Here is a 25838-nt window from a genome sequence, read left to right on the forward strand (position 1 = left end):
TTACAGCCGCGAACCCCGTGCTTGGAGTCCGTGGCTCTGTCCAATCTCTTAAGACCTTCAGGGCAATAATCTCTCCTGTTTCGTTTATCGAAAACCAGCCTGCGACTGCTAGCGCTCAGAGCCAGGCTCCCGAGCGCCGAGCCTGCCTTGGCTGACCTCCTGCAGAAGCACCCAGGCCCCCGCCTGACTCCCACAGGTGCTGGGGGTCTGCGGAGACGCCCGAGAGCCTGCCTCCCCCCCCCCCCCCCACACACACACACACATACATTTTGAGATAAACCACCACCAGCAACAAAAACCCGATTAATCTCTGACCCGCTGTCTTAAAAATGGTGCCTTGGGTCCTAAGAGATACTAGGCGGACAGTGTGGATAGAACAGCAAGAATTCCCTACAGACCTACCTCCCTACACACACACACACACACACACACACACACACACACACACACAATGCATGTAAGCAGTTAACTGGTTTGAAATATTTTTAAAACATATTTTTATTGATTTCAGAGAGGAAGGGAGAGGGAGAAAGATAAATATCAGTGATGAGAGAGAATCATTGATAGGCTGCCTCCTGCACACACCCCCACTGGGGCATGTGCCCCAACGAGGAATTGAACCATGACCTCTGGTCCATGCTCACCACTGAGCACACCAGGTGGGCGCAGTTAACTGTTGATGGGCAAGTTCCATTTGTGATTCGGAAGAAAAGTCAAACGCTAGAGAGAGCATTGAGAACTTCATTTTATCTAAGGTGGAAATTTCTCATTTGAAAACTTAATTTGAAAGGAGAAAGGAAGAAAATGTGACCAGCTTTACATTTTTATGTGATTGATTAGGAGTTTCATATTTGGTTTAGGTTCTTTTTTATTATTATTATAGACTAGAGGCCTGGTGCACGAAATTTGTACACGGGCAGGGGTCCCTCAGCCAGGCCTGCACGCTCTCCAATCCGGGACTCCTCAGGGGATGTCTGACTGCTGGTTTAGGCACAATCCCTACGGGACCACTGGCTCCTAACTGCTCGCCTGCCTGCCTTATCGCCCTTAACTGCCTCTGCTTGCTGGCCTGATCACCCCCTAACTACCCCCCCTGCTGGCCTGGTTGCCCCCTAACTGCCCCCCTGTCATTCTGATTGCTCCCTAACTGCCCCCCTGCTGTCCTGATTGCCCCCTAACTGTTTCCCTGCCAGCCTGGTTGCCCCCTAACTGCTCCCCTGCTGGCCTGGTCGCTTCCTAACCACCTCTGCCTTGGCCCCTGCCACTGTGGCTTTGTCTGGAAGGATGTCCAGTCTAATTAGCATATTACTCTTTTATTAGTATAGATCTTTTAGAAGAACTTCAAGATTGTTTTGATGCAAATGGAAATATATGTCAATGGCCACAGTTGTAAACCAACACTGTAAAATGACAATTTATCCAGTTTCCTATTTGCAGAACAAGACTGAAATAAAATTACTGTGATTTTAACAATATCAAAGTTATGGTAGGTTATTTAATGGTTGCAGGAAGGCTGATTCATTAGCATTCAAATAATTCTTCTTAATATATCTCAAAAACAGGTTTCTCTGGAATTTGAACTGCCATTTTATAACTGTGGTTGCAAATTGATGTGACATTTAATCAGGGAAAATAAGCAGTGGCATTGGTTAATCCTGAAACAAGGCTGCAGCCCAGAGTAAGTAGGTAAAGGCGCCCTGTCACAGCCAGTGCCCGACTACAATTGAGTTGTGTTCCGAAAACTTGTTTGTAAGTCTGTTATTTGGAATGCTGACTTTTCTTATTTCTAATCTGGAAGTTATGTTACATACAGTTGCAATATTAATAATTTACAGAACCTAACTAACTGCCTGACAAAAAAAAATTTTCCGAGTTGAACCTCGGAATGTTCTTTGGGAGAACCAGAGAGCTTCCTTCCCCTGGAACCTGCCACCACCTTCTGTCTGGCGGTCAGGGTGAGTGGCCCTAGTGCTGGAGCCCTGTTGGGGACCCTCTCCGGCCATAAGGTTACAGAAGAAGCATGGCCTTTGGTGTTCAAATGGCTACATTGCCTCTTCTGGCTACATTAACCTGAGCAGGTTACGTAACCTCTCTGAGCTGCATGCCTTGCAGAATTGTACAGAGTATTTGAGAGAGTGAATGTTCAAGGCCTTGGAGGTAAAAATTAAGTAATTAGTGGGTAAAGTTAGCAATGATACATATATGAATATCTAAATAAAAAAGCAGGGTATAAAAGATGTAAAAGTGTGTCATTAAAATTCATGTAAATCCATGCTCTGCGAGGTAGCTTTATTGTAGCCAATGGTTACTTTGGAAAAGATACACAAAAGAAATTGCTCAACATACAAGATATAGAGACTATGTAGGCCTTTCAAAGCGAGACTGTATCCTATTAAATGTCCCCGTTTTTATTTCTGAGCAAAGTGTAAAAAGTGCCACAGGCTCTGGTATCAGACAGTCAGGTGCTCATCTTGACTTTGCAACTTCCCAGCAGGATGACGGGGCAATTGCCTAACCCTCCGAACCATCAGCTTCCTCAATGATAAAGTGTGGTTACTTATAATTAATGTGCCTTACATCGCAAAATGAAGGAGATGAGATAAGCTCTTAGTAGTCCATTATTTAGTTTAATAGTGACACTAAATGTTACTGTTAGTTTAGTTATTTGCCCCAAACTCTTACATTCTGACCTCCCCCACAGTAGACTCTTCCCCTTTGAGGGGAGTGGCTCAGCCCCTCAATCAGGAACTGATTGCCATTGCATTGCTCCTGACCTTCCCTTTCACAAAATTGTTCAGCCTCCCAGGAAAAAAGGAGTCGAGGACAAATACAAGGTAAGACATAGGCTCTTGTAGATGAGCATGCCTTTCTACAGGCTTTTTAAAAGGGAGATAGGATTTTTATTTTTCTCCTCCAAGAAATTAACTCAGTATAGTAGTTCTTTACCTGGATTACCTATTAGAATGTCTTGGGGATTTAAAAAAATACAAATGCCTGGATCCCACCCCAGAGATGTTGATTTAGTGCAGCCTGGGCATCCAGAGATTTAAATTTTCCAGAAAAGAAAAAAAACAAAAACTTAAAAATGCAGTTATAACAATTAAAAGTTTTGCCACATGATTCAAATCTAAGTTTGAGCCCCATTGACGTAGCGGGAGGCTGGAGACACTCAGAGAAAGGAGCTGAGTGGGCAGCCATGTGGATGATAGTGGAGGCGGGGGGAGCTTGATGTCTGCCACCTCCAACCCCAGGGTCTCCTGTACCCCCTACTCTTCTGTCATAATACTTGGTGAACTTCATAGTACCTGCTGGTTGCAGGATTCATTATCTGTCTTCCATGCCAGCCTCCAGGCCACACGGAGTGCCCAAAGTGCGTGTTCAGGAAATACATGAATGAAGAGTACAATAGGGTGTAGGCATTTTAGAGGGTACATGCCTGCGTCCTACTCCAGGTACTGACTGGTGGTCCCCCAGGATTGTCCTAGGCAGGTATGTTTTTCCTCTTCACAGGTTAATTCTAGTGAACACACCTGCTTAAGAACACCTTGGTTAGAAAGTAGTGGAAACAACAAATTAACTGCCCGAGGAAAGGGATTTACTTTTGTTCTTTACATTTTCTGAACTTTTCCATCTTTTTCCTAGCCGAGAGTTGGGAAAGTTGGTACTGTGAATGTAGTTCAAGTAATACGCACATGTCAGGGCTCTTCCGGGCCTGCTCCCTGCAGGTGACTCTTCACAGTGTAACCATGTTTATCTGAGGCCTGCCTGCCATCTAAGGACCCCTTGATAAGCTGGAGAAAAAAGGCTGTACCCATTTAAATTTTTATGTGAAAATTAATCACTCAATAAATATTATTTTTTAAAATAAAACTTTTTTTCTTATGTTTGAAATGGATTTTCATTTAATTTACTTTTGTTTATAAGAAGTCCTCTATCCTGTTTCCCAAGACTGGAGATTGGTATATGTTGATGGCAGTGCACTAGGCCATTCCTTCCCCCTGAACCATAAACTGTCACTGCTCAGCCTCAAAATATGCTCCCTCTTTCCCCCACTCCTGCCAGGCTGAACACTGCCCTCTCCCCACAGGAGTCCTTCCTCCTGTGCCTTCTACCACACTACTTCCTCTGTTAGGATCACCCTCCCACTGTATTCTGGGAAGTTCATTTCAAATGCTACTTTCTTCCTCTTTTTCAAATATCTCTGATGAAATCTCTCTGCCTCTCCTTTGAAATATGTTTTTTTTTTTTTTTATTTCAGAGAGGAAGGGAGAGAGAGATAGAAACATCAATGATGAGAGAGAATCATTGATTGACTGCCTCCTGCACGTCCCCTACCGGGGAGGGAGCCTGCAACCTGGGCATGTGTTCTCGGTTGGGAATCGAACCATGACCTCCTGGTTCATAGGTTGATGCTCAACCACTGAGCCGCACTGGCCAGGCTGTCTCTCCTTTAAAGCTGCCTCTGCCCTAGTAATTTGACAACAAGTGCCATCATGCTCCATTTTAGACTACCTGATTTTATTTCTGTATTACTAGGCAACCAAAAGAATATGGGGTTGGGATAATGATAAAGAAAGGACATTTGGAATGGGGAATCAAAACAGAGAGCAAAGTGCAGAGGGAAAGCAGAGGGTTTTTAATAACAGAGATGAGCACTGAAGGGAAGGGAAGCCTGTTGGAGACAGTGCCCTAGGGCTGGCTCCTGGGTTCCCAGAGAGATGCAGACAGCAGCACCCAGTCGTGAAAATGCACCAGCTTGGACATTGACAGAGTTGGGTGGGGGAGGGGGGATCCTCTGATGGTGCATAGCATCCTCAGTGTACAAAATTACTTCTACAAGCAAGGGAGGGAGCCCCTTAAAAATCTTTAGGGCACAAGGAGCAAGAAAGGTACACATCACTATCGTGAGCTGTGCAAATGCCAGTCATCTTATCTGGGAACTTAAGCATTCCTGGGTGGTAAACACAGGAGATGCTAATAACCTTTGCTCCAACTGTGGACCTCAACTTCCTCCCTCAGTCATGACCTACCCCTCCCTGAGGGTTTGCTGGTGAATCTCTGTGGCTTCATTTTTTTCTCCTAATAGACTGTGAGCAAAGCAAATGAGTCAGTAAACAAACATTTTAAATGAATATTAGTACAACGTTATTTGCTTTTATCTTGATCCTAGAGGCATCTTGACAATAACAAGAAATTAGAGGAATAGGACATCAATAATAAGTAACTTGGCAATGTTGGTATGATACTACCAGTGCCTTTATTATTGCTCTTCCCATAATATTTCTGAAGATAATGAGCTCACAGTCATGTCAGGCTTTATTACCAATCAATTCTGTCTTATTTTTCCAGAAAGTATGTGTTGTTTAAGACTTGATGTACCTGTGTTCAGCACATTTGTTCCAGCATCTGTCCTGGCATGCCATAATGTCCCTTCCTGAGGTCACCCAGCCTTCTGGGAAATTGGGGGGAGGCTATTAGAACCTGATGTGGGGGCCTACATCCCGGCATAGGTGTCCCAGAGCTTCTGGACGAGCAGCTGAGGAGAGGGATCAGAACAGAACACCTGGTATGGCACATGCATCATACAATCAGAACAGACCCTGGCAGTAGCCCTGGCCCGAGACCCTCTCTGCGCCAAGCATGTGCAGTGAGATGCTGCATCATGGGAGGTCTTGGGCCAAGGAGGGTTGGTAGCAGGGGGAGGGCTCTTGAGATGAGAGCTTATGGACCCTGCTATTTATCTATCAACACAGAAATATTTCAACACCTTAAAAACTAGTTTGGCCATATCAGTGCAGACAAGCATCCTTAACTAGAGCCGTTCTGTAGTTGGCTAAAGAACGTGAGAAGTCATATGCCTAAGGACAGCCTTGAGATCCAGGCCTTCCCTGTGGACCCTGGAGATCAGTCTCATCCTTGGGAATGCTGCCAGGGCAGCTGCAGGTCCAGGTCGCTCCTCTGGACCCACTAAGGTTCAGAAGGTGGTCTGTGCTGCGCAGATGCTCATCACGTTCCAGTGTGTGGAGCTCCCCCATCAGCCTGCACATTGGCACTCCTGGCTTCCAGCTCCCTGGGCTTGTGCCTATGGGCCTGTCTGGTCACTGATTTGAGCAAGCCTCTCAGTACTTGTGTAAGGTAAGCCCCAAGCTGGACATTCAAACGTGAAGACCCAGCCCAGAACTGCAGTCTAGTGAGGAAGATACAAACTCAGGTCATTTTTCAGGTTTGGAAAACTGAAGCACAAATCAGAGTACTCTGAGAGGCCTGCAAAGGGCACTGGAGCCCTTGTATGAAAGGGCAGTTTTGTCATATTACATTGGCCCTGCTAACTTATCCTTTTCCTTTCTGGATGGGGTTTTTCTATTCTAGCACCTCAGTAACCTCCACCAAAGTGGCTGTGAACGGTGTCCACCTGCATTACCAGCGGACCGGAGAGGGCGAGCATGCCATCCTGCTGCTTCCTGGAATGTTGGGTCTGCAAGGTTTTCATGGACTGCTCTAGCATGCGGTGTGATCCACGAGGCTTTCACAAGAGTAGTGGCCAAATGCTGATTACTAATTTTAGTGCTTTGCAGAAATGCTTTAAGTAGTATTTGCTACAGTAAATGTGAGGTGATTTAGAAAGATAACTTTCTGCTATATGTATTTTTTATTCCTTTATATACCTGTTTTTTTTTCCCATGCACGCACACTGTGTAGTTGGTTGCCTACATTTTGGGAGGATGACAGGGTCAATGAAAGAAATACGGGAAGAATCAGAGTGAGTGACCAGCCATTCCAGATTGCCTGGAATTCTGGGTTTTCCATTTGGGAGACTTTCCGTGCTGAAAGATGGATTGATGGCCCTTTGTGGTTGACTGTGTGTTAAAATAAGAGCTAAGAACAAAACAGAGCTTACAGATGTTTTAAAAATCAAAATTAGATCAATATGAATGGACTATTGTAAAGCCAGTTGAATCTCAATCTCATTTTACAGATAGGTGGTTTCAATGTAGTAGCAAGTTCAGGGGGAGATTTTCTGATGATCTCAGGACATCTAAAATTTAGTTTTAAGTGTCTTAGTATTGGGTCATTTTGTTTAATTAAATAATCCCAATTCATGCTTTTTTTAAAAAAATAATTTGCTTCTTTCTCCTAAAGTATTTCAGTTGATGGTTCCTCCTGACTGAACTTGAGCTGAATGTGGTACTGAAGCTATGGAGGCATCCTTGTCTAGATAGCATTTAGTATATGTTTTTCCTTAAGCTATTGTAATGAAGAAGGACATTTACTCCAATGGCTAATGTCGAGCCAAAGCGATCTATAAAAGCAATAAATAATTTACCAGCTTAGATTTTCATTATTTCAGTATTGCAATCATTATCCAGTTGTAAAAACTTTGTTTATGTAAAACATTAACCTGATTCAAAAATCAGACAAATAGTGAGATTTTTATCTCCAAATCCCCTGTCCCCAGCACCCAGTTCCCCTCTCCACAGGCAGCCGGGCTGTTTTGTAAATTTTTAATGAAATAAACTAAATTGAGTTGTTTCTTCCACACCCCACCCTGCCCCATCATTTCTGTGTTTAATTTTCTGATTTCTAGTTATAACCCCAAAATACCTACAGAGCTATTCACATTCACTTAGTAAAAGAACATCTGGGAGTTTAGAATTCTGCTTTAAATAACTTGGATCAAATCTCATAAACTTGTTTATAGATATTATAATCTCTCTCACTTGCAATAGTCATTTTTTAAAAAGAAAAGAAAAAATAACCCATAAGCATATCATATCAGTAAGTCTACTTCTGTGCAGTATCATGATTTATTTTTTAAAGGAAGATTAAGCTGAAGAGATATCAAAAGTGCAGGACTTCAGTAATAACACAAGACCAAATGAAGAATCAGGGCCTCTGTCTTTCTCAAAGTAGCCACTAGGAGGAGATACGAGGCAGCTCTGAACTCTGTAGGGAAAGGAAGTCAGCCTCCCAGTTAATGGATTCTCATTGCAAGCAAGACTCCTTGGCTGATTACATTCTGATGTCTAACTTTGAGTAGAAACAAGTTACTTTGATTTAAGATTGTAATTATTTATTTTTTTACAATAATGTGTTTGAAACAGTGAAAGCATTCATCTGAATTAACCAAGTGGCTATTTTTAGGAAGTGGAGAGACTGATTTTGGACCTCAGATTAAAAACCTAAATAAGAAGCTCTTCACAGTGGTTGCTTGGGATCCTCGAGGATATGGACATTCCAGACCCCCAGATCGAGATTTCCCAGGGGACTTTTTTGAAAGGGATGCAAAAGACGCTGTTGATCTGATGAAGGTGGGTCTCTTAGGGAAGAGCCCAGGGGAGGGAAAATGGCTGGACCTGTCACTTATTTTGTTTTTGGTTTTTATTTCTACAAGGGTAATACTGTGTGGTTCCTATAGAAAATTTTAAACGTAAATAGGTATAAAGAAGAAAGTAGAAATATCCCACAGCCCAACTATGTAGAGCTACCACTACCAAGCCTTTGAGGCTCTGCCTTTTTGGCTAATCTTATCTATATATATAAAAGCCTAAGCAACTGGCCAACTGGCCAGTAGCTATGATGCATACTGGCCACCAGGGGGCAGACGTTCAACACAGGAGCAGAAACCACAGGCATGGAAACATGGAACAGATTGATGAATCTCAGAGGGAAGAGGGGGAGCAAGAAGAGATTAACCAAAGATCTTATGCATACCAGAGGCCTGGTGCACAGATTCATGCACCAGTGGGGTCCCTCAGCATGGCCTGTGAGGATTGGGCTGAAACTGGCTCTCGGATATCCCCCAAGGGGTCCCGGATTGCGAGAGAGCACAGGCCAGGCTGAGGGATCCCACTGGTGCATGAATCCGTGCACCGGGCCTCTAGTTACATATATAAATACACCATTTTATATTGATGGTATTATACCGTACCTACTGTTTCTCCAATTTGTCAAAGAGATACTTTCATGTCAATAAATATAAGTTTACATCAGCATTTTCTTTCTGCATTAAAAAAAAAATCCTCACCTAAGGACATGCTGGGGGGTGGGGGGAGAGGCGGTAAATGGGGGAGAGAGAAAGAAACATCGATGTGAGAGAGAAACATTGACAGGTTGCTTTCTGTATGCTTCCCAACTGGCGATCAAACCCACAACTCAGGTATAGACTAGGAATTGAACCAGCAACCTTTTGGTACTCGGGACCATGCTCAACCAACTGAGCCACTCCAGCTGAGGTACATCAGTATTATAGGTGCATAGTATTTCCTTGTATGGATGTACTACTTCTTATTCACATCTCTTCTAATGGTAGATAAATAACTTCATTTTTAAGTTGCCCTTTTCTTTGGTGATTATAAACAGCAGTATAGAGATCATTCTGTTGTCTGTTGTCATTTTAGTCCTGTTTTTGTTTGTTTGTTTGTTTTCTATTATAACAATGCTGCTGTGGATATCCTAGACCAATTTCCTGGTACATATGCATAAGAGTTCCATACCCACTTAGGAGATGGCTTGCTGGGTTACAGAAAATGCACGTGTTCATTTCACAAGGTAATGCCAAGTTGCTATCCAGAGTAGTAATCCCAGTTTATCAGGAACTATCTTGGACTGGTATTTGTTAACTCCTTAACTTAATTTTCCTAATTCAAGTTTTACTTCTAGACAGCATCTCTGTTCTAGACAGCATTTCTGTCATAGACAGCATCTCTGTTCATTTTCCCTGTGAAACACATTTTCAGAGCCCCGTTGGTTCACTCTGGGACTAACATAACCTCCCCATGACACCATACTCTTCCAAACTTTCTCCAGCCACTTCTTCACAATGTTGCAATTAGGGACTTTACCAGATGCAATGACTTAATTTCATCCAGTTTCCCTTTCTGATCTGCACAGCTGTTCTCAAAGTCTTTGCTCAAGTGTTCATGTTATTGGTCATGTCCAAGTTCAGGTGATTTCCATTGTTTCCAGTTCCTGGAGATTTTATCCAAACAGAAGTAGTTTCTTCAATATTCAAAACAATACTTATGACAGTTATATTTACACCAAACTAATTGAGAGGAAGCATTTATGTCGTCAAGTGGTAGACTCAATGATTTTTCATTAATTACCAATTGATATTCCAAACCCCACAGCTATATTGATTCTGTTAATTATTGATTATTGGATTCTTTTGACAGAGAGGAGCAATAATCTATGCTGTGCTTTTTGTTGTGTTTACCACAGACGCTGAAGTTTAAGAAGATCTCTTTGCTGGGGTGGAGTGATGGTGGTATAACAGCCCTCATTGCAGCTGCAAAATACCCATCTTACATCCATAAGATAGTGATTTGGGGGGCCAACGCCTATGTGACTGAGGAAGATGAGATGATTTATCAGGGTAGGTTCCATGAACTGGATACATAATGATAAGTAGCATCCTCCTCTCCCCTCTCCCCTTCAGTTCTTATTTTGATATGTCCTGGCAAGTCATATCCTCTTCTAGTTCTCATTTCTAAGGTAGGAATAATAATTTCTCAGAAAAGTAATGCAATTTAGCCAGTCTGTGATTTAAAGCTTTCTCTTTCCAGAAGTGGCACATTTACGATTCAGGAAAGGGCAAAACTAGTATTTACATTTTCTCCTATTTGTAGTGAACTTATTCATAACCTCAATTAAAATAACATGAGTACAAAAGGAAATATTGTATTCAAATATGAAACCTGATATTTTCATAATGTTTGCGCTATTCACATTTTTTATTTTATTTTGTTTTGTTAATATTTTATTAAATGTACTAGAGGCCTGGTGCACAAAATTTGTGTACTGGAGGGGGATGTCCCTCAGCCCAGCCTGCACCCTCTCCAATCCAGGACCTCTCTGGGGATGTCCACAGGTATCAGGCCTAAACCAGCAGTTGGGCATCCCTTTCACAATCCGGGACTGCTGGCTCCCAACCGCTTGCCTGCCTGCCTGTCTGATTGCCCCTAACCACTCCCCTGCCAGCCTGATCGATGCTAAACTGCTCCCCTGCCGGCCCAGTTGCCCCTAACTGCCCTCCCCTGCTGGCCTGGTTGCCCCCAACTGCCCTCCCCTGCAGGCCTGTTCCCCCCTAACTGCCCTCCCCTGCTGGCCTGATTGCCTCAAATACCCTCCCCTGCCAGCCATCTTGTGGTGGCCATCTTTGACCACATGGAGGCAGCCATCTTCTGCGAGGGTGTGAGGGCCAATTTGCATATTACCTCTTTATTAGATAGGATTGGGGTGACATTGGTCAACATGAGCATATAGGTTTCAGGTGTGGGTTTCTATAAGATCAGTATATTGCACCATGTACTCACCACCCCAAGTCAAATCTTCTCCTGGCATCATATATTAGGACCCCCTTCTCCCTCATCCCTCTGGTAACCACCACACTGCTGTTTGTTTTCATGAATTTCAGTTTTATATCCCACATATGAGTGAAATCATATGGTTCTTAGCTTTTTCTGACTGACTTAGTTCATTTAGCATAATGTTCTTAAGGTCCATCCATGTTGTTGCAAATGGCACAATTTCATCTTTTCTTATAGCCAAGTAGTATTCCATTGTGTATATGTACCACATCTTCTTTGTCCAGTCCCCTGTTAGAGGGCACTTTGGTTGTTTCCATGGCTTGGCCACCATGAATAATGTGGCAGTGAATATAGGGATGCATATATCTTTGTGAATACACCATTTCAAGGTTTTCGGGGATATACCCAGGAGAGAGATTGCTGGGTCATATGGTAGCTCTATTTTCAAATTTTTGAGGAATCGCCTGACTGCTTTCCATAGTGATTGTACCAGTCTACATTCCCACCAGCAGTGGATGAGGGTTCCCTTTTTTCCACAACCTGTCCAACACTTGTTATTGCTTGTCTTGTTGATAATGGCCATTCTAACTGGTATAAGGTAGTATCTCATTGTAGTTTTGATTTGCATTTCCCTAATTGCCAGTGAGGTTGAATCTCTTTTCATATATCTATTGGCTGTTCATTTGTCTTCTTGGAGTGGTGTATTGTTAGGTCCTCTTCCCATTTTTTGATTGGGTTGTTTGTTTGGTATTGAGTTTTATGAGTTCTTTATATATTTTAAAGAAAAGTAAACTTTTGTCAGAGCAACTATTTTCAAATATCATCTCCCATCTGGTTGGCTGCCTCTTTGTTTTATTGTCAGTGTCTTGCTGTGCAGAAGCTTTTTAGTTTGATACAGTCCCATTCCCTTATTTTTGCTTTTATTTCCCTTGCCTTTGGAATTAAGTTCATAAAATGCTCTCTATGACCAAAGTCCATAAGTTTGGTATGTGTATTTTCTTCCATATAACTTATTGTTTTGGGTCTTATATTTATGTCTTTGATCCATTTTGAATTAATTTTTATACATGGGGACAAACTATAATCCAGTTTCATTCTTTTGCCTGTGGTTTCCAGTTTTCCAACCCTTTATTAAAGAGATCATTTTTACTCCATTGTGTGTTTCTGGCTCCTTTGTCAAAAATTATCTATCCATATACATGTGGTTTTATAGCTGAGCTCTCTATTCTGTTTCATTTATCTGTGTGTCTGTTTCTCTGCCAATACCATGCTGTTTTGCTTATTGTAGCTCTGTAGTATAATTTGAAGTCTGGTAGCATGATACCTCAAGCTTCATTCTTTTTTATCAGGATGGCCTTGGCTATTCGAGGTCTTTTGTGGTTCCACACAAGTCTGATGATTTCTTTTTCTATTTCTTTAAAAAATTACATTCAGAGGCAGAAGCAATTGCCCCACATTGTTGGAAAACCTCTCGCCCCACCTGTGGACCATTGCCATTACAATCAGTCTTTAGACAGAGGCAGGTCTCTGGAGGCTTTGAGTCTTTGCCTGATGTAATTAGTCAGAAACAGCATTTGACACTGTCCTGCACTAGATATTGGGAGGCATAGCAGATCTAGTTATTACATAGTCACAAATCCAAACAAGCAGGCAAAATGGGGAGACAAAAAACAACATTCCACAAACCAAAGAACAAGAGAATTCTCCAGAAAAAGAGGTAACTAAAATGGAGATAAGAAATTTATCAGACATAGAATTCAGAATAATGATGGCAAAGATGCTCAACAGCATGAGAAAATGTATAGTAACTATGAAGAATGGCATAGCACTAATAAAGAACACAGTGGAAGGAATACATAGCAGATTAGGGAAAGCCAAAGGTTGGATCAGTGAATCCGAAGACAGAGTAGAAAAAAAATCACTCAATCAGAGAACCAAAAAGAAAAAAAACAATTTAAAAACAGGAGGACACTTTAAGGGAGCTGTGGAACAACATGAAACATAACAATATTCTCATAATAGGTGTCCCAGAAGGACAAGAAAGGGAGCAAGGAATAGAGAACATGCTTGAAGGAATAAAGGCAGAAAACTTCCCTAACCTGATGAAGGAAAAGGTCACACAAGTACAAGAGGCACAAAGAGTCCCAAGCAAGAACCCACATAGGCCCATGCCCAGACACATCATAATTAAAATGTCAAAAATTAAAGACAAAGAGAGAATTTTAAGGCAGCAAGAGAAAAGTAATTTGTTACTTACAAAGGAGCTCCAACAAGGCTGTGTGTTAGTCACAACAGATACAAACTTGAATGACCTCCATGGGGTCCTGCTCTAAGCACCCCTCCTAGGGATCAATCACAGAGGGAAACAGTGGTTCTACTGCAATAGCTCTTGGTTTACAGATAATATGCTCTTTGACACAATTCCAAGGGCAATGGGAAGTGAGTTTTGGGATTCCAAGCAGCGGCAGGGCTCTGTGGTTCCATTTCTTTGTATGAAACACCATTGCCAGCCAGACAGTGGAGAGCCACATGGCAGAACCCCATGCTCTGACGTCTGTTCTCTCTCTTGCCTCTCACCCTGCTGGTCTATCCTCCCTCCCCCACAGCTCTCTGTTCCTCCTCGGTGTGAGCTCCCAGTTGCCAGCTGCGTCTTCAGGTCATCTGCGCTTTCCCTCTTGTCTCCCTGTTTATTCCTGGTTGCCCACCTTTAGATGTTTTAATGCACAGGTCTCTCAGGCATGCAGCTGTGTTGAGCAGGGATTTCTTTGTTGAATTATAGTTGGTTAACTTGTTGAAATTTTGGGGGAGAGGACAAGGGGTTTTTCACACCACCATTCCTCTCTATTCACATGTTTTAAGATAGTACAGCTGCGTTGCTTGGAGGTAGGATTGCCCTACAGGCTTATCTTTGAGGTTTGTAGAGACATGAGAACATTTCCAGTTCACCATGTTTTTTTAAGACTCAGCAGCAATGGGGAGGCTATTGTAGTGAGTCTTAGAGACCAATATAGGGTGTTCCTCTTCATCCCCATTTCCTCCTCCACTCCCAATATAGCTACCAGGACCTGGATTGGTGGTCATGTACACCTTGGCGACTGTTGGTTATAACAAGGCACCCAGTCATGGAATTTCAGTTGACAGTTCAGGAGTTGCTTAGCCTCCAGCCGGCTGCCCAAATTAAGACTGCCTGGCCCTGAGGAGAAAAGGGTGTATCAGTATCTGGGGGTCCCTGGAGCACAAAGTGAAATTGACCTGGGCTACCCTCCCTCCACCGCATGTTGGCCTGGCCCACCAAGACCCTTCTCTTCAGGCCAGGAGTGTGTTGCTGTAGGTTCCCAGATGGCCTACCCCAGACAGTTAGGGACAGGAAGGTCAGAAGTTTCTCTCCTTTTTCTACATATCTTTGGTTTTGCCTCTTGGCCTAAAAAACCTAAAATATTTACTCTCTGGTCCTTTACAGAAATAGTTTGCAGACCCATGTGTTAGAATATTACAAGTCTAGTCTTTTTCAGCTGTTCTGCAATTCACATGACTTAAGTAAGCTCTTTAACGGCAATGTTTTATTATAGAACTAGTAGCCCATTTGCAGGATTCAATCCTGCAAGCGGCCGCTTCAGCCGCGTGCACTGCCGCTGCCGCAGCCTTGGGGCCACCACACCTGCACCCGCGCGCCACTGCCGCCCGCCTTGCTCCGCCCCGCCTTGCTCCGCCCCGCCTTGCTCCGCCCTGCCGCGCCCCGCCCCGCCCCGCTCCGCTGCGCCCCGCCCTGATGGCGGGTGGCCAGTGGAAAACTGCTGCTGGCAGAAAACTGGTGCCGGCAGCCACGCAATCGGCCACCCTGAGTTCCGCCACCAGGGTCTTCCGCTGGCCGCATGGGTCCTTCCACAGCGTTGGCCGTTTAGGCTGGCGGTAGGAGCGGGGGGTGGGGACTCGAGTCCCCGCCCCCCGCTCCTACCGCCAGCCAATCGGCCACCCTGAGTCCCGCCCCCCCGCGCCTCCAGCCGGCCCAATCGTGGGCGTAGCGGAGTGATGCAATTTGCATATTGCCTTTTTATTATGTAGGATCTTAGTTCTTTTTTGTTGTTGTTAATCATAACCCGAGGATATTTTTCCATTGATTTTTAGAAAGAGTAGAAGGGAGAGGGAATGACAGAGAAAGACACATCGATTAGTTGCCTCCTGCAGGCGCCCTGACCAGGGTCAGGGATTGAGCCTGCAACCTTGTTTGGAATCAAACCCAGAACCCTTCAATCCATGGACCAACGCCCTATCCACTGAGCCAAACTGGCTAGAACCTTAGCTCTTGACAGTCTTTCTGTTTGATAAAGAACTATGAAATTCTTAAATGATAAGTCTGATTTTGTTTCCAATCCCAGCCAGAACTCCTGCCTGTCCTTAGTGTATCGCCCCTGGTTCCAAGGAGAGTGTCTGTCTTGTGTAAAGCTGTTCCACTCTGTTGCTAGTCCTTTCCCTCCTGCTGCCTCTAGGACAGGGTGCCTTTGGTTCTCCCTCCCTCTCCTGTATTATTGACTTCTCTCCCTGGACCTTCCCTCTCAGTCTATAAAGGTGGGCATTGTTCCTCCTCCAAAAGGTTGCCCTTCTTACCTGTAGTCACTACCTTACCATTCTTTGTCCTTTCCTGCAATCTTAAGGAAAAAGTTGTCTGCACTCCCTGCTTCTACACATTCTCTTCGCATTCCTTCTTCAGTCTCTTCTGGACCATCTCCCATTCTGGCCCATACTGAAACTGTTCTCACTGAGATAAGTATAATCTCCTTGTTGTCAAAGCCAGTGGATTATTTTAGCGTACTTTGTAGTATTCCCTTATTACTTTTTAAAAGTTTGTAAGGGCTATAGTGATATCCCCTCTTTTATTCCCCGAAACTGGTAACTTGTATGATCTCTCTTTTTATCTTGACCAGATTAACTAGAAGATGATCAATTTCATTGTGCTTTTTCCCAAAGAACTCGATTTTCTGAACTTAATGTTCAGAACAAATATTTCATATGATTTCAATTCTTTTACATTTGTTTTATGTCTCAGAATATAAGCTATATTGATAAGTGTTCTATGTGCATTTGAAAATAATATGTGTTATGCTGCTGTTGGATGGAGTGTTCCATAAATGTCAGTTATTAGTAGGTGAAGTTGGCCCTTCTTTATCCTTTCTGATTTTTCTCTACTTGTGCTGTCAGTGATGGAGAGATAAATGTTGCAGTCTCCAGATATAATTGTGGATTTTTCTCTTTCTCCTTTTTTAGTTTTTTGCTTTGTGTATTTTGGAGCACCAAATTTGGGAAATTTGTAGTCATTATTCTATCTGATATTTTTTCTTTGTCAATATCTTTCTCTTCTTCTGGAACTCTAATGGCACATGTGTTATAAAGTCTGCCCAGTTTCTCTTTAACTTGTGTGAAGATGGCTCCCCCCCCACCCCGCCCCTCCACCCCCGCCCCTCCACCAGTCCAGAGAAAACAGTGCCTTTGTGCTACCACCCCCCCCCCCCCCCAGGACACCTGGAATCAGACTTCTTAGTTCCAGCCAGTCAATTAGTGATTAACTCACTAATTGATGATGAATGAGTGTTTTCTTCATTAAGTTTCCAGCACTTATCACAAATTATATGCTCAAAAAGAAATGTATCAGTTTCTTTTTGGATATAAATTAGTTGTTTTGGATCAACAAACAGTTTGATTCAAATGGTAACTTTAGGAACTTACCGTAACTATGAAACATAATTACTACTTATTTTTGGTGGAAATTATACTTTGGTGTAAAACTGGCTTCCTCTTTTAAAAAATTACAGAAGTAAATATATAAATACGTGTACTATTTTTGAGTGCTTGTTATAGGCCAAGCACTGTTATTAGCACATTTCATCTCTAACTTATTTGCTTTTATCCCATAATGTTATTATAATTCTCATTTCTTAGGAAAGGAAACTATATCACAGAGAAGTTAAGGAACTTACTTGCTCAGGTTCGCAGAGCCAGTAAGTGCAAGAGCTGGGTTTCAGAAGTAGGCAGTGTGACTTCTAAGCCTGTGTTCTAACCACAGTGCTTGGTGTGAACAATTGGCTTGCCCAGCTCCAGCTGGATTTCCCTGCCCTTGAGATTCAGGTAATATTTCCTGTGGGAGGCTAAGATCTTAACCCAGATTTCACATTCCCATAGGTACCTTTTGCTCCAGATGCCTGGCTTTACTAAGTTAATTCATTTGAAGGATCGCCTGCTGTCACAGTGTTTCAGTGACCCAGGACCTCTGTCTTTCTAAGTCCATCTCCCACTTTTCTCTTCCCTACCCCACGAACCCATCCTTTCCTTCAGCACCTCGTTAATCCAGTAAACATTATTGGAAGTCTGTTGTGTGTTAGTCACAACAGATACAAACTTGAATGAGATAGCATCTCTGCTCTTGAGTCAGGAACTTGTGAACAACCATGGTATTAGAGGGTCCTAAGTGTCATGGGAGGAATTTACATTTTAGCAAGAAAAATATCTTCATATTGAACATTAGCCAGTTTAGTTCTTAAAAGGTCTTGGCCTTCCTACCATGGGGGACTTACTTTATTTTGTAAAAATGTATATAAATTTATAAAATACTAGAGGCCCGGTGCACGAAATTCGTGCACAGAGGGGGGTTGTCCCTCAGCCCAGCCTGTACCCTCTGCAATCTGGGACCCCTCAAGGGATGTCCGACTGCCCTCTCACAATCCAGGACTGCTGGCTCCCAACTGCTTGCCTGCCTGCCTTCCTGATTGCCCCTAACCGCTTCTGCCTGCCAGCCTGATCACCCCCTAACCACTCTGCTGCCAGCCTGTTTGCCCCCAACTTCCCTCCTCTGCCGGCCTGGTTACCCCTAACTGCCCTCTCCTGCAGGGTTGATCACCTCCAACTGCCCTCCCTTGCAGGCCTGGTCCTTCTCAACTGCCCTCCCTTGCAGGCCGGGTGCCTCCCAACTGCCCTCTCCTGCTGGCCATCTTGTGGTTGCCATCTTGTGTCCACATGGGGGCAGGATCTTTGACCACATGGGGGGCAGCTATATTGTGTGTTGCAGTGATGATCAATCTGCATAGTACTCTTTTATTAGATAGGATGACATTTCTTTCTTTCTTTCTTTTTTTTTTTTTATCCTCACCTGAGGATATGTTTCCATTGACTTTTAGAGAATGTGAAAGAGAAAGGGAAAGACAGAGAGAAACATCAAAGTGAGAGGAATACTTAGATTGCTTGCCTCCTTCCTGAGCTCTGACCTGGGCCCCAGCCAGGGAGGAGCCTGCAACTTAGGTACATGCCCTTGATCAGAATCTAACCTGGACTCTGCGGTTGGCAAACCTAGACATTATCCACTGAGCCAAACCGTGTAGGGCAGGTTATGACATTTCTTAGCCCTCCAGCAGTGGACCTTCATTTTTTTCTCCAGGAGTGTGGTGGAAAAGCCCTAGATCACTTTTTTTGGATTCTTATACCCAAGTTACTAAGAATATTACCAGTGGCATACAGGGAGCTTAGCCAATGAGTGGTCAGAAAAGGTATTTCCTCTGTAGTTCACACCTATCTCCTGTGATCTCCGGCTCCACCCCTGCCAAGGCCTAAAGCCTCCAGCCCTGGGCAGGGACCCCCAGCTGGCTCTGATCGCCCTGCTCTACCCCTAGCCAAGGCCGCAAGCCTCTGTTTGAGGCTCAGGCCCTGGGCAGGGACCCCCAGCTGGTTCCAATTGCCCACAGACACCCACAGCTGGCTCTATCGCCCGGCTCCACCCACGGCCAAGGCTGCAAGCCTCTAGGCTTGGGCTCTAGGCAGGGACCCCCAGCTGGCTCCGATCGCCCACAGGGGACCCCAGCTTGCTCTGATTGCCAGGCTCCGCCCCAGCAGCCAAGGCTGCAAGCCTCTGGCAGAGGCTTGGGCCCTGGGCAGGGACCCCCAGCTGGCTCCAATCACCTGCAGGGACCCCCAGCTGTCTCCGCTGGAGGGCTCCACCCCCAGCCAAGGCCTAAAGCCTCTGGCAGAGGCTTGGGCTCTGGGCAGGGACCCCCAGCTGGCTCCGATCGCCTGCAGGGGACCCCAGCTGGCTCTGATCATCTGTGGGGGACCCCAGCTGGCTCTGATCACCTGTGGGGGACCCCTGCTGGCTCCGATCTTCCCCTCTGATCTTCGGCTCCAATATCCCAGTTCCAACAACCGCTGCTCTCGGAGTTTGCAGCCATCTTGGTTAGGTGTATTTGCATATTCCCTTTCTGATTGGCCGGTGGGCGTGGCCGGTGGGCGTGGCTTGTGAGTGTAGCGGAGTGATGATTTGCATATTACTGTTTTATAGATAGGATATGTTTAAAATATTATATACAATATATTAATTTATATATTAACTAGAGGCCCAATGCACGAAATTTGTGCACGGGGGTGTGTATCCCTCAGCCCAGCCTGCACCCTCTCCAATGTGGGACCTCTCGAGGGATGTCTGACTGCCCTCTCACAATCCAAGACTGCTGGCTCCCAACTGCTCGCCTGCCTACCTTCCTGATTGCCCCTAACCGCTTCTGCCTGCCAGCCTGATCACCCCCTAACCACTCCCCTGCCAGCCTGTTTGCCCTTAACTTCCCTCCCCTGTAGGCCTGGTCACCCCTAACTGCCCTCCCCTGCAGGCCTGGTCACCCCTAACTGCCCTCCCCTGCAGGCCTGGTCCCCCACAACTGCTCTCCCTTGCAGGCCTGGGTCCTCCCCAACTGCCCTTTGCTGCAGACCTGGTCGCCCCCAACTTCTCTCCTCTGCCGGCCTGGTCCCTCCCAACTGCCCTCCCCTGCTGGCCTGATCGCCCACAACTGCCCTCACTTGCAGGCCTGGTCCCTCCCAACTGCCCTCCCCTGCTGGCCATCTTGTGGTGGCCAGCTGTGTCCACATGGGGGCAGCCATTTTGACCACATGGGGGCAGCCATCTTGTGTGTTGGAGTGATGGTCAATTTGCATATTACTCTTTTATTAGATAGAATAGAGGCCTGGTACACAGGTAGGGGCCCGCTGGTTTGCTCTGAAGGGTGTCCCGGATCAGGGTGGGGGTTCTCTTGGGGCGTGGGGCGGCCTGGGCGAGGGGCCTATGGTGGTTTGCAGACCGGCCATGCCCCCCGGCAACCCAAGCGGAGGCCCTGGTATCTGGGATTTATTTATCTTCTATAATTGAAACTTTGTAGCCTTGAGTGGAGCCAAGCCTCCTGCTTGCTCCGTGGCTGCAGCCATCTTGGTTGGGTTAATTTGCCTACTGGCTCCTGATTGGCTGGTGGGCATGGCTTGTGGGTATAACGGAGTGATGGTTAATTTGCACATTACTCTTTTATTAGATAGGATGTTATAAAAATGTGTAACATTTCTATATAAATGTTAGATATATAAATCATAAATTAAACATACATTTATATTTTATTATATGCTATATTATATGTTTTATTATATATTTTGTTTTTGAAGTATACTGAGTGATTTCACCCTGTAGCTTGTCTTTTGTGATACTTCAGGGAGCATTATATTCCTAGAATTCATTCATGATGTTGTTGTATCATACTCCACTGAGCAAGCATGCTGCATTCTACATTCGCTTTCTTTTATCAATAGACAATTGATTTGTTTCCAGTGTTGTCATGAACATTCTTGTACTTGTCCTGTGGAGCATGTGAGCCACAGTGTCTCTCTAGGGTGTAGGAAATTGCTAGTGTTGTGGAATACAAATACACCCCATTGCCAGTGACAGATTGTTCTGCAACTAAATAAATTTACACTTCCACCAGCAACACATGAGTACTTTAACTTAGATCCTCATCAAAGCTTGGAATCATCAGCCCTGGCCAGTTTTTCTCAGTGGATAGAGTGTTGCCCCACAGACTGAAGGGTCCCTGGTTCGATTCCAGTCAAGGGCATGTACCTCAGTTGCAGGCTCGATCCTGTAGGCAACTAATTGATGTGTCTTTCTCACATCGATGTTTCTCTTTCTCTGTCTCTCCCTTTCCCTTCCACTTTCTCTAAAAATCAGTGGGAAAACATCCTCTAGTGAGGATTAACAAAACAAACAAACAAACAAACAACTTGGAATAATTAGACTTCTTAATTCCAGCCAGTCAAATGTGTGTAAAATGGTATCTTATTGGGGGTCCTAAATTTGCATTTTTCTATTACCAATAGGGTTGAGAATATTTTTATGTGTTTATGCACCACTAGGGTTTTTTCTTCTGTACTATACTTATTCATGTCTTTTTTTTTTTTTTTTGAGTGGAAGGGAGGGAGAGAGATAGAGAAACATCGATGTAAGAGAGTCGCATCAATTGGTTGCCTCCCACACAAGCCCCAACCAGGGATTGAGCCTGCAACCGAGGTATGTGCCCTTGACCAGAATTGAACCTGGGACCCTTCAGTCCACAGGCCAGTGCTCTAACCACTGAGAAAACTGGCCAGGGCCATGTCATTTATTTTTCTTGATTTTTAAGTTGTTGTTTTTTCTTTAAATATATTTTATTGATTTTCTACAGATAGGAAGGGAGAGGGATAGAGAGCCAGAAACAGCAATGAGAGAGAAACACCGATCAGCTGCCTCCTGCACACCCTCCACTGGGGATGCGCCCGCAACCAAGGCACATGCCCCCGACTGGAATCGAACCCAGGACCCTCCAGTCCGCAGGCTGACACTCTATCCACTGAGCCAAACAGGCCAGGGCAATTTTTAAGTTTTTATCATGTAACTAGAGGCCTGGTGCATGAATTCGTGCATGGGTGGGGTCCCTCTGGGTGGCCTGCTGGGATCAGGCCTAAACCCGCAGTCCAACGCTGCTTGCTGCTCCTAACTGTCACTCACGCTCATCCCAGCCCTACTGTGCCTGCTGTGGGCTCGCGCCTAATCAGTCCTGTTCGGGAGAAGCTTGTGCTGCCACAGCAGTGCTCTCCAGCCACGAGCCCTGTGTCTGGTGCCCCAAGGGGAGTGGCCTGCAGGATCGGGCTGAAACCGGCTCTCCAACATCACCCGAGGGGTCCCGCATTGCGAGAGGGCGCAGGCCAGGCTGAGGGACTCCACTGGTGCATGATCCAGGGAGGGACCTCAGGAGGGCTCCAGGGCATGTCTGGCCCATCTCGCTCAGTCCCAATTGGCTGGACCCCAACAGCAAGCTAACCTACCAGTCAGAGCATCTGCCCGCTGGTGGTCAGTGCACATCATAGTGACTGGTTGACCAGTTGACTGTCTTCCCCCTGGTGGTCGGTGCACATCATAGCAAGCGGTTGAGCAGCCTTAGCATATCATTAACATACTACGCTTTGATTGGTTGTTCCGTTGTTCTGCCATTCGGTCTATTTGCATATTACCCTTTTATTATATAGGACTAGAGGCCCAGTGCATGAAATTTGTGCACAGAGGGGGGTTCCTCAGCCCAGCCTGCACCCTTTCCAATCTAGGACACCTTGGGGGATGTCCGACTGCCGGTTTAGACCCAATCCCTGTGGGACCCTTAGACCTGTGGGATCGGGTCTAAACCGGCAGTCGGACATCCCTTTTGCAATCCAGGATGACTGGCTCCTAACCACTCGCCTGCCTGCCTGCCTGCCTGATCGCCCCTAACCCCTCTGCCTGCTGGTCTGATCTCCCCTACCTTGCCCCCTTGCCGGCCTGATTGCCCCTACCTTGCCCCCCTGCCATCCTCATCGCCTCTACCTTGTCCCCCTGCTGGCCTGATCACCCATACCTTGCCCCCACGCTGGCCTGATTGCCCCTACCTTGCCCCCCCTGCCTGCCTGATCACCCCTAACCTCTCTGCCTGCCTGCCTGATTGCCCCTAACTGCTTCTGCCTGCCTGCCTGATCACCCCTAACTGCCTCTGCCTCAGCCCCCACTACCATGGCTTTGTCCGGAAGGAAGTCAGATGTCTGGAAGATGGCCGGTCAACCCAGTCCAATTAGCATATTACCCTTTTATTAGTATAGATATATTATATAGGATAGGATTGCTTAAAGGGGGCAGGGACCCTTTTTCAGCGGGAGGAAATGCTCTTGGCAGACAAAAACACATAATCCCTATATCTGAACTGATAGCCAGCCATATGAACTATACTGCCAACCGGTCATTAAAAAATTGAATCACTTTCTTACACCTTACACCAAACAGCTGTTGCTCTTAAAACCCCTCCTCAGCCCCTACTTTAGGTTCTGCCTTCGCAGTTCACCCCGATTTGGTTCTGATTGGTCAGTTTCAATGCCAGTCAGCGTCAAAAGTCCTGCCTCCTAGGCAACCATTGGCTCCTTGCAGTTCACCCAGATTTGGTTCTGATTGGTCGGTTTCTATGCCAGTCAGCATCTCTGGGCCTATCTCCGGGCCTGATCATAGAGGCAGGGCTGATCAGCAGCTGCCCCAGGCTGCTGGTGAGCGGGCTGAACTGCTGACCTCTGGGAAAGAGAGAGCGGCTTGGCTGCTGGCGAGGCCGGAGAGAGAAGCAGCGTCTGATCACCCTATTTCTCTCTCTGGGCCTCACCAGCAGCCACTGCCACTGCTGAACAGCCCCGCCTCTCTCTATCTCTCCAAGAAGTCAGCAGTTCAGCCTGCTCACCTGCTGCGCACGCAGCCTGGCATTTGGTCAAGCCTCCAGTTGTTGTGGATGTTACGACCATGGCTCTCTCTATATATAGATAACTACACATATAACACAATATGTCTAACAGGTATACTTTGTTAGGTATAGCAAGAGACTGGAACACTTCCAATATTATTTCAGTGTTACCAGTTTGCAGCAGGGATGGTGGTTTTTTTTTTTTAGTTTTGTTTTTTGATCATCTGATTGCTATCCCCTTGCTGGTTAGTAGTTGTGTTAGTAGTTATGTTGTACAACTGTGGCTTGTCTTTTGCTTTTTTGGGGGGCAGAATTATTTAATTCAATGTAGGGAAATGTTATGTTTTATTTTCTCATTAACTTGGTGAGTTTTGTTTGTTTTTACATTTACCAAACTGTCAGTTACTTTGCTCACCTGTCCTTTTTTCATCTCAGACATTCCTTCTAAGATCCTTTCTCTCTTTCCTGAAGTTATTCTTTAGAAGTTCTGTAAGGGCAGGTGTGTTAACCGTACCCTCTTACCTAAGAATGTCTTTTATGTCACCCTCATTCCTTAAAGATTGTTTGGCTAAGAATAGAAATATAAGTGGAAAATTATTTTCTCCAACATTAATCTGTCTGCTGCTTTCTTTAATTGCTATTGAGAAGTTTTGTCAATTTAATTTCCTTGCTATGGAGTGATGTGTCTGATCTCTGCTTGTTTTTCAGATTTTCTCTTTTTCTTTTATATGTTGCTGATATACTATTCTGTGTCTAAGTGTGGCTTCTTTTTATTTCTCTTATTTGAATTACATTTTATTTTTGTCTGTGGACTCTTCTCTGTTATCAGTTCTAAAAATCAGTCTTGCCTGTTTCTTTCAAGTATTGCATGCCCTGCATTCTCCTTCTCTCCTAATTTTCTGGAACTGGTTGGACTTTGTAGACCTTGTCTTTCCATCTTTTCTACCTCTTGTTCATTTTCCTATCTCTCAGTGTGGTGTTCTGCATAATTTTTTAAACTTTCTCTTTTAAGTTTATTTTTTAGCTTCATAAAGATTCTGATTGTTTTGTGATCTCGATTAGGAATGAGTATTTGCTTATTCTTACTCTGGGAACCACAGGAAAGACCAGTGAGTGTCATTGAGAATGCTTTCTCCACAGAGCATGTGCATTCACTACTCCTGGGAACCACAGGGTCGGACCAGGCGGGGCCAGTTTCACTTCAGCCAACCCAGGAGTCTCAAGTTCAGCTCCATGCTCCCAAGCCCAGCTAATAGTCACATTTCCCCAAAAGCAGCCCTTTGAGTAGTCTTACTACTCTTTCTTCTATTTTCAGGGTTCACTTTTGCTTACACATACACATATAAACTCATACATTAAAAAAAAAATCTACAGGGAATATTTTTTAAATTTATTTTTAAAGCCTTCCCCACCCCCCTTTTTCTCTGGTAATCACCATACTGTTGTATGTGTCTATGAGTTGTTGTTTCATTTTTTATTACTTAATCCCTTCACCTTTTTCACCCAGCCCCACAACTCTTTACTCCTCTGACAGCTGACAGTCTGTTCTCTGTGAGTCTGTTCCTATTTTATTAGTTCATTTTGTTCATTAGATTCCACATATGAGTGAAATCATATGGTACTTGTCTTTCTCTGGCTAGCTTATTTCACTTAGCATAATATTTTCCCGGTCCATCCATGCTGTTTCAAAGGGTAAGATTTCCTTCTTTGTTATGGCTGAGTAGATCCCATGTACAGGGAATTTTTAACTGGCCATCTTTTTTTTTTTTTTTTTTTTTAAATTTCTTTATTGATTAAGGTGTCACATATTTGTCCTCATCCCCCCATTCCCATCCCACACCCCTCCCCTTGGATGCCCCAACCCTCTGTTGAACTTAAGCATTGGTTAGGCTCATATGCATGCACACAAGACCTTTGGTTGATCTCTCCCCCCTCCCCCCACCCTCCCCTATCCTCC

The 25838-nt window shown here is 44.8% G+C and overlaps 1 protein-coding gene across 1 annotated transcript in view; it reads left to right on the forward strand.

Moving 5' to 3' along the window:
• The window catches only part of BPHL (biphenyl hydrolase like), a 42893-nt gene that overhangs the window by 311 nt on the left and 16744 nt on the right, over window positions 1-25838 (forward strand). The window contains exons 2-4 of the mRNA XM_079776423.1: window positions 6370-6473; window positions 8143-8309; window positions 10222-10375. Of these exons, the coding sequence (XP_079632549.1) occupies window positions 6370-6473; window positions 8143-8309; window positions 10222-10375 (425 nt within the window). The remainder of the gene's footprint in view (window positions 1-6369; window positions 6474-8142; window positions 8310-10221; window positions 10376-25838) is intronic.

This window comes from Cnephaeus nilssonii (genome assembly GCF_951640355.1).
Source record: "Cnephaeus nilssonii genome assembly, chromosome: 7".
NCBI classification, from domain to species: Eukaryota; Metazoa; Chordata; class Mammalia; order Chiroptera; family Vespertilionidae; genus Cnephaeus; species Cnephaeus nilssonii.